This window comes from Ipomoea nil, unplaced genomic scaffold, assembly GCF_001879475.1.
Source record: "Ipomoea nil cultivar Tokyo-kokei standard unplaced genomic scaffold, Asagao_1.1 scaffold1074, whole genome shotgun sequence".
NCBI classification, from domain to species: domain Eukaryota; kingdom Viridiplantae; phylum Streptophyta; class Magnoliopsida; order Solanales; family Convolvulaceae; genus Ipomoea; species Ipomoea nil.
In genome coordinates, this window is record NW_017617502.1 from 2,933,220 (window position 1) to 2,942,870 (window position 9,651).

The 9,651-nt window shown below is 35.1% G+C and overlaps 1 protein-coding gene across 1 annotated transcript; it reads left to right on the forward strand.

Moving 5' to 3' along the window:
• The first annotated feature begins 2,314 nt into the window (after nucleotides 1-2,314).
• LOC109182913 (40S ribosomal protein S8) lies at nucleotides 2,315-4,874 on the forward strand. Its single transcript, XM_019333166.1, has 5 exons — nucleotides 2,315-2,425; nucleotides 2,608-2,680; nucleotides 3,563-3,893; nucleotides 4,329-4,504; nucleotides 4,614-4,874. The coding sequence occupies exons 1-5, from the start codon at nucleotides 2,422-2,424 to the stop codon at nucleotides 4,696-4,698; spliced, it is 669 nt and encodes a 222-aa protein (XP_019188711.1). The 5' UTR covers nucleotides 2,315-2,421; the 3' UTR covers nucleotides 4,699-4,874.
• The last annotated feature ends 4,777 nt before the right edge of the window (nucleotides 4,875-9,651 follow it).

Consider the following 9,651-nt stretch of genomic DNA (forward strand, 5'->3'; position numbering starts at 1 on the left):
TAAACGGGTCGACACGATAGACACGTTTTGTTAACAGGTTTCAAATCGTGTCGACACGATATGACACGAAATCTGTTTAAACCCGCTATTTCCATTAATATATTTAAAAAACTAAAATTTAAAGTTAAGTTCTATAAAAAAAAAAAAGAAATAAAACCTACAGTTCAATCTATTAAAGAAATTTAAAAATATTCAATTCATAACATTCATAAAATGATAAAATAACATCCAAAAATCATAATTAAATGAGTTCATACTAGTTTTTAGAATAAAATTGAACAGAATAAAAATTCAAAATTCAAATTGTAGAACATCAATAATTGGTGCGTAGGATCTTGGCCTAATGTAGTAAATTCATCATTAGTCATGTTCATAATATCTTTTGTAATCTCATTCATGACAATGGTTCTTAGCGGGTTATAAACAGGTTGGGTAAACGGGTTAACACGATAATATTAACGGGTTAAACGGGTTCTTAATATGTTTAACGGGTTGACCCGTTAAGACACGAAACATAACGGGTCCTTAACGGGTCAACCCGTTAACGACCCGGGACACGTTAAGGCTAAACACTAACCCGTTATTTTCGTGTCCGATTTCGTGTCGTGTTAACGGGTCGTGTCGATAATTGTCAGGTCTAGTAATGAAGCCCAAAAAATAAATTAATGATCTGCTATCACAGGTCATTAGGATTCAGACCACCTTTCGGCAAATTTTCCTGCAAAAAAAAAAAAAAAAAAAGTGACCGGCGAAATTTTCGACAAAAGAAGTGACCGGCAAATTTTTTGGCAAATTTGGGTTGGTTGCTGGTCACCTTTTTTTGTCGAAAAATTCGCCGGAAGGTGGCCTGAACCCTAATGACCTGTGATAGCAGGTCATTAACTTGTTTTTGAACTTCATTGCACCTAAATGAATTGTTGATGAGTGTAATTGAACCTTTAAAAAGTTTAGGGGCCTAATTGACTTTTAAGCTAAAGTTCGAGGGCCTATTTGACTCTTTTCCCAATAATGTATTTTATGAGTTAGAATAATGCACTTTAAGGTTAAAATAATATATTTTATGAATTATAATAATTTATAATGTATTTTATGTGTTAGAATAATAATTTTTTTTTGGTAAAATAATGTAGTTTATGAATTAAAATAATGTACTTTATGTGTTTTTGGACCGTGGTCCATACAACTGTGTAGATCACGGTCCACGCAATAATGATTGAGCATTTGTATCGAGGGCTCCTGGGCCAAAATACTCCGTAGTTAATACCTGAATGGCTTAATTATAAATCGTAAATTATTCTGTAGATCGGGGTCCACCTTACAAGATGGATCCGGGTTCAAATGTTTACAATTTACCTTTTAAAAATTCACAATTTGTATGCTACGAACACACAATGTTAACATATATGTAATTGATTACCTTATTTGTATTTAAGTTACTTTCAAATACTGTACCCGCACAATATTAACATATTAGGATTTGATGACCTTGTATTATATTCATAAATTTCTTTATACTGTTATTATGTGTTATGACTTAGAAACACAGTATATATTCTAGAAATTTATAATTTCAATACTAAAAATACACAATTTATAAGTCGTTTAGGACCAGGGTCCACCTTACCCTAACCCATGGTATTGCAACTCATTATAAATCAATTGTTATACCCTACACCACGGCGTACATAACACTGTGTGCCGCGCACCTCCCAAAACGACGTCGTTTTGGGAGACGCGGTAGGAAGTTGCTGGGATTATGTGTATTTGTTCACACAGTTATGTGTATTTGTTCATACAGTTATGTGTATTGGTTCATACATTTATGTACATTTTTTATACAATTATGTACATTCTTTTTATACAATTATGTACATCCGAATCAGAAAATTTGTGTGTATTATGTTAATAGTTGATGTGTATTATGTTAAAAGTTTATGTTTATTATGTATTATGTTAGATTATGTGTATTATCTTTTAAAAAGAGTATGTATATTTTGTTATACAATTATGTACATTCATGTATACAATTATGTGTATTCTAGTATAACATTATGTACATTCTTGAACAACGAGTTTTTTTTTTTAAAGAAAAAACTACTCTCATTCACTGGGGCGGAAAATTTCAAAAAGAAAATAATAAATAAAACGACGTCGTTTTGCATCTGAGTGCATATTGCAACGCGCGCCGTGGTGTAGGATATAAATTGCCATTATAAATTTATTGGGCCATGCTTAGTATGAGCCGAATTAGAGTCCATATCACTTGTACTATTAAAAATATGGTAGAGTGAATGAGCCCAGGTAAGCCTAGATAAGACCCGCTGGAATTTAAGGTAGCTTCTAGGGTTTTAACGTCTTGCCAAGCTGCACCCCTAACGCTGCAGTGCCGAGGAAGGAGAAGAAGCTCTTCTCTTCGCAGACATGGGTACAGTTTAAACCTTGATCTCTTTTCTATTCATCTAAATGTTATGTATGCTACGGTTCTGTACATTGATCATATAGTTTTTGTCAAGTATAGACGCCTAAATTTGTAGTTAATGCATATTATCTTTCAATGTGATGGATTTGTTCGTGATTGTTGATGGTCGGTCATGTACGTTTGAAAAGGTATCTCTCGTGATTCGATGCACAAGAGGCGTGCCACTGGTGGCAAGCAGAAAGCTTGGAGGAAGAAGCGAAAGTAAGTTATTCCCTAGTTCGTGTTATATATTTATAAATCTTTTCGGGCGCGGGAATTGAAATTTTGTATTGTTTTATGTCTGGGTGTAATTCATTTTCACTTGTTTATAGCAGCTGCATATTGGCTATGCTTTTGATTTATTTCCCCCTGTTTTTGGGGTAATTTGCACTATGTGTTGTGTGATTATGGCATGAAGTGAAATCTGAGAACAAGATTCAGTTTTGAGTCTCTATTAATAAAGGGCTCTGTGGATTTTTGCTTTACTAACTTGTTGGTTTTAATTAGGTTTGCCCAGCACAAACAAAATTGAATCGTGTGTAATTGGAATTGGAATTAATTAAGCAGAGCCACGAATGAAAAATGCAGTGTTGTGACAATAGAGCACAAAGGCTTTCCCCTTTTGTATTATCACTGTAAATGAGTTTTTGAGCACAATTTTTCACTGGTTGGGATCTCCCAGATGACCTCCTCCCTCCCATAACTACTGAACTGCTCAGAAGACAGCAGATCCTCCCCACTAACTTCTCTGTTTGATCTATCCAAAAACTGCTATGTCTTATTCATATATTACTATCAGTAATTATCCCCAGAGATCCATGCTGACCACTGCTATGTTGTCAGCTAACCACAACTTAACCTGAAAATATTAACTACACTTGGAGCGCGAGCCTTTAGTGTTGTGTGTGCTTTTGGCCCTTTAGTTTTTGGGGTTACTCCAGTCAGCTTCATATCATTTGGGCCAAAGTGGGCCAACAAATAAAACCCCAAAGGCCAAAACCAATTGTGATTTTATTGTCCTACAATTATTTTAAGCTATTTCACTTTTTTCACAATATAATTCACTGTGCTTTTCTTACTTGGCTTACTTTTATATTTTGTAAGGTATGAGCTCGGTCGGCAGTCTGCAAATACTAAGCTCTCAAGCAACAAAACAGTCAGGCGGATCCGTGTTCGTGGTGGCAATGTAAAATGGAGAGCCCTGAGATTGGATACAGGGAATTATTCTTGGGGCAGTGAGGCTGTTACTAGGAAAACGCGTATCCTTGATGTGGTTTACAATGCTTCAAACAATGAGCTTGTTCGAACACAAACTTTGGTGAAGAGTGCAATTGTGCAGGTGGATGCTGCCCCCTTTAAGCAGTGGTACCTGCAGCACTATGCTGTCGATATTGGTAGGAAGAAGAAGGGACCTGCCAAGAAGGAGACTGCTGAGGTACTTTGAAGTTTTTGGTAGTTTGCCAAGTTTTAATTGACTTTCCACTAGTGACAAGTATATGCATTAAAAGAAATTTTTGCACTCTCATCCCTTAAAAAAGGTCTAGAGTTCGAACCCCTTCTCGTATGGAAAAACCAATCTGGCCAGCACTTTGCCCCTTAATTGGGCCGGCCGGGTGCGTATGGGGATTAGTCTGAGTATGGTACGGGCTTAAAGGTGGTACGGGCTTAAAGGTGCCTCCTACATTTAGGGCCGGGCTTAAAGGTGCCTCCTACATTTAGGGCCTGCTCAGGACACCTCATGGCCTGACCAAAAAAGAAATGTTTGCTTTCTTAAGACCCTTGGTGACTCTTTAAGCATTGTTGATTTGCAAATTGGTCCTTTTGCATTCATCAATTGTGATGCACCCTCCTTTTGAATTAATCATTACAGGAAGGAAATGAAGGTGCTGCTGTTGAGGAGGCTAAGAAAAGTAATCACGTTCAAAGGAAACTTGAGAAGCGCCAGAAGGATCGTAAACTCGATCCTCACCTTGAGGAGCAATTTGGTTCTGGTAGGCTGATGGCCTGCATTTCCTCCCGGCCAGGTCAATGTGGCAGAGCTGATGGGTAAAGCTCAAACTCCACTACCTCTAGAGTTCAGATTCATTTGTTTGGTCATCCTGTTTGCACTTTCCAATTTGGTTCACCCTTTGTTTCTAAATGATGATATTGACAGGTATATTTTGGAGGGAAAAGAGCTCGAGTTCTACATGAAGAAAATTCAGAGGAAGAAGGGCAAGGGAGCTGGTGCTGCTGCATAATTGCTTTCAAAATTTTCAAGAAGCTTATTTTCATCTTCTAGTTTCATTTACATTACTATGGCCCACAATGCTTTGTGAACATCTGTTTTATTTGACTGAGTCTATTAAATTATTGCTCTCATGACATAATATTTTGCTTTGCCTGTTGAAAGTTGCTTCAGTTATTTTTGGTTCAATCCACAAGCTGAAAAATGGACAGTTATGCTGTGGGCTCGTGCCCAGCGTGCTTCATGCGCACGGATAACGGTGCCGTCAGGCACCGTTATCTTTTTTTTTTTTTTTTTTTTAAAAATTTAATTTCAGACCGCTTCGTTATAGGAGCATATTTCACAGCTTTGTGTTCATAATTTCATAACTGTACATTCATAATTTCATAACTGTATATTCATAATTCTATAATTGTACATTCATAATTCCGTAACTGTACATTCATAATTCAATAACTGTAAATTCATAATTTTCGAAGTTCTATGTTCATAATTGTAAGTTCATAATGTCAGAGTTTTATGTTTATAATTTCATAACTGTACATTCATAATTCCATCACTGTACATTCATAATTCCATAACAGTACATTCATAATTCCATAACTGTACATTCATAATTCCATACTGTATATTCATAATTCCATACCGAACATTCATAATTTTCGAAGCTCTATATTCATAATTGTAAGTTCATAATTCCATAACTATACATTCATAATTCTATAACTGTACATTCATAATGTCATAACTGTATATTCATAATTTCATAACGAATATGCCGTTAACGGCGTTTCGAACAAATTTTTTTTTATAATTAAAATGAAAACGACGCCGTTTTAGCGCCGTGCGCATAGCATAATTTGCCTTGAAAAATGGTGTTGTAGTGTTTCAATATATTTGGTGTACTAATTGTTGTGTATAGCATATGGTTTTGGGGTCAGTTTGGCACTAATTTGAGTTTGGGGCAAATTATTCCATGGATCAAGGTCTACTTTGTATTATAGATCTCTGATCCAAAAATAATCTTTAGGTTCTCTATTTGTAGTTGACACATTCTGTACCTGTAGTTAATCTCTTTTGTATCTATAAATAAATTGAAGCCACATCGCATGGTAATTATAGATACATAACATGATAATTGATAACTATATACACGTAACATGTTAACCAACATCAACGTCTTATGTGTATATAATTAACATATTTTGTACATGCATTTGTAGTTATCATGGTATGTTAGACACACAACTTTTAGATTAGGATTCACAATACAATATGAATTTTAGTGCATAGTCTAACAATTGGAGTTTTGGTGAGTGGGTATGAACCGATTTGAGGTCAATTTCATCTTGTAAATCAGGTTTTGGGGTTTAAGTTTTGATTTTATGTAAGTAGGAGTAGAAGATTGATATTTTTAACCCCAACATCCAAAAAAAAATTGATGGGATTGGGTCACCAAGTAGAGGTGGTCACGGGCTGGTTCAAAGTTGAACCAGTCCTGAATTGATCTGGAAAAAAGAGGGTTTGGGCTTTATTGGGCTAAACCCAAACTTGAATCGATTTATGAGAGTCGGTTCAGATCCTATAAAAAAAATAGTCTGGAGTCCCGCTCGAGCTACTTGCCATCCTTTGTTTACTTAAAAATTCCATAAAGTGAAACCATGCAACTGATGCAAGAGAAGTTGCAAGACATGATATTTTTGTTATTTTCTTATAACAAGGGTATATTGGATTTTTTTTTAAAAAAAAAAAAGAAATAAAATTGTGACAGTTTAAACCAAACAAGTCAGTTTACTAATTTTCTTTTGCATTTCCTATAATTAATTATTATTTTCCCCAAAAGAAAAAACACGAAACAACTTATAAATTGATCAAATTAAACTTATAATTTCTCGAATCTCATCCCCATAAATGGCTCACTTCTTGTTATCTTTCTCCAATTGTGATGACTATAAACTTATTTTCAATGCAGATGGGTGTTTCATTGCTGCCAGACAAATCCCTTGGCAAGGTATGTTCAAGTCCGATGAGGCAGAAGCAATGGGTGTCAAAGGAGGCGGTGAAATGGTTGAAGGAACTTGATGAGGATTATGATGTGCTAAAGGTGGTTACTGGTTTACAAAGCTGCAGAGTGTTTACATTATTACCATTGAAGAATATAAGAAAAGATATATTGTATGTATGTGTATGGTAATAATAACGGGAAAAGATAACTGAATTGAAGTTACAACGGTTGAGATATTTTTGTCCAAAAAATTATATAGTACAACTCTGATAGGGATCATTCTCCGACCGTAGGTCTGATGATCGGTCACGGGTTTTCAACACTTACGGAGCGTAACCAGATCTGATCGGACTGCATCGCATGACCTCCCGACCTATCCTTTTCCCTGACCGCACCGGCATGCTAGCTCATAGGTCGCCCAAAGACTGACTGGTGACTCGACCTCTACAGATCGGTCCGGCCTGGATAGCCTCTCGCGACGTAAGTCTTATCTCGTCAGGGATATTATGACATGTGCTTGGAACCCCTTCTGCACCGGCCTGGCCCTGTGCATGAGCACCACGTACCCAACATGCTGAGGGCCCGGAACCTGTCTCCTCTCACTCCTATAAATACCTCATTTATTATTGAGAGATGGACTTTTCACCTACTTCAAGACTAGTACCACAAGCTCGGAGGCTGCTGACCCACAATTACAGTGTCCCGAGCTCGAGAATTAAACCATTAGGCAGGCTAGGACGGAGACCCGACCCGGAATTGGTGCTAGTACTGTATTCGTAGATATACCGATCGTATATACTATATCAAACTCTTATAGCATAATGTATAAAAAAGTAACAAAAAAATGGACATAAATCATGAATATAACCTGGATTGAGACGTATTATGTTTTTAAATTATTATTATTACAAAATAGTTTAAATTTGAAGCTGAAGAAAAATGCCAAATAGACAATGAAGAAAAGGTATTGGATTATATTGTTGCATGTGTATGCAATGGTTGGTAAAACAAATCAGAGTTAAGTATTGGATTATATTGTTGCATGTGTATGCAATGGTTGGTAAAACAAATCAGAATTATGTTTTAACTCAAAAACAGCTGCAGAATGAATCCCCCATTCAACATGTTAGACCACTTGGCATTTGCCCGCGCGGGCTTAGTTCACTGGTTCAACAGGTACTATTTGGGAGAAGAGATTAATGTTCGAACTTCGGCAGTAGTAATATGAAAATTATGTCTAAAGTGGGTAGATCCCTTGTGCACACCGATATTTAGTCATGTTTACTGAACCATTGAGTCATCCTGATTTACATCATTCCAAATGCTCTGTCGAACCGGGGTGTGGGGTCCTTGGGGTTGGGGATTCAACCTTTTGGGACAAGAAGACCACTTGGCACTTTAATTAGGAGCAAATTTTTCAGTGGACCATGAATAAAGAGCACATTTTTAATATATTAAAGGTAAATTATTTATGTATTGAATGTACATTATTTGATAATATACAAAATGGTGTAACTTCAGTATTCAAATTATATATACTTTCAAATAATGTACTCTTAGTATATTAAAAATGTACCTTTTATTTATGATCTACATAGTTGTATCCTGTGTACAGAATAATGATTGTTAATTAGAAAGTTGAATACATATTAGGGCGGCAAATTATTCCGTGGACCATGAATACAAATTACATTTTTAATATATTAAAAGTTCATTATTTTTGTACTGTACATTATTTAATAGTATATATAAATTAATGTAGTTTTAGTACTCAAATAATGTACTTTTTATTTATGAACCCACACAGCTGTATGAACCATTATCCATGTAATAATGATTGGGTTATGTATGACCTTAATTATAATGGGAATAAATGTTTTAAAAATATAAAAACAAGAAACCAAAGTAATGGATGCTAATATAATGATATCCAAAGTATCAATATGATAAAAAAATCAAAAAACACTAATTCAAACTTAAAAATCATATTACGAATAAGATGTAATGATACTTTTTTCTTAATTAGAAAATAAGGTTTTTAATTGAAGGGGTTATCAAATCTCATAGTTGTGTTTTAAAAAATTGTCAACTAAACGCTAACTATGATTTTGATTCTCATTCTTAATGTATAAACCCATGAATCGAACATACTCTGTTTAAAAACAAAACGGCTAAAAAACATGTAATGTTTATATAGAAAAAAATGATAATTTTCTGACATAATAAATGAGAATAAATCGCCTTCAAAATTAGTCTAATGGATGAGAAGTCTCCCTTAATACTTACTTCCAGTAACCCACGAATATTATAATTTAGGTTTGGGTTAGTTAAATATCTTTTTTAATGTATACATTCTTCTTAAAATGTTGAATCCCTAATCTTGGTTGGTAACTTAACTGAACACAGACACACTTTGAGAACTAGATTGCTCTCACACTGCTGCGGGTGAGACTCAATCTCTAATCATTCTTTCTAAACTTTACCTATGTAACCAGTTGAGCTGGCCATGCCGACTTGAATTTGCACCGGTCACATATACATGTATGCAAATTCAAAAGCGTGTATCAACAATTTAATTTCTTCCTAACTCCTAATTCAGTATAGCTGTTCCTCTACATGCTAAGTCAATGACAATACAGGCCGGCAAAGTGTCAGTAACGTGCAAGAAAGAAATGGGTTTCTATGAATCTTCAACTTTTTATTTAATCAATTATTCTATTTTATTTTAATCATTTTTTCATGTCAGAGTTTAATTACAACGACCAATTGAAGTCTTTCTTTCTGGTTTTCAAAAAAAAAAAAAAAGTCTTTCTTTCTTTAATTAATTATTATGAATGTGCCCCGCCCCTTCTTAATGAGCACCTAGGTAGCTAGATAGCCTTCGGCCCAAAAATTCTTCCAAACACAGCCTTAAACTGACTTCATGTATCATGTATGCATGCATGCATGCACATATAGCGA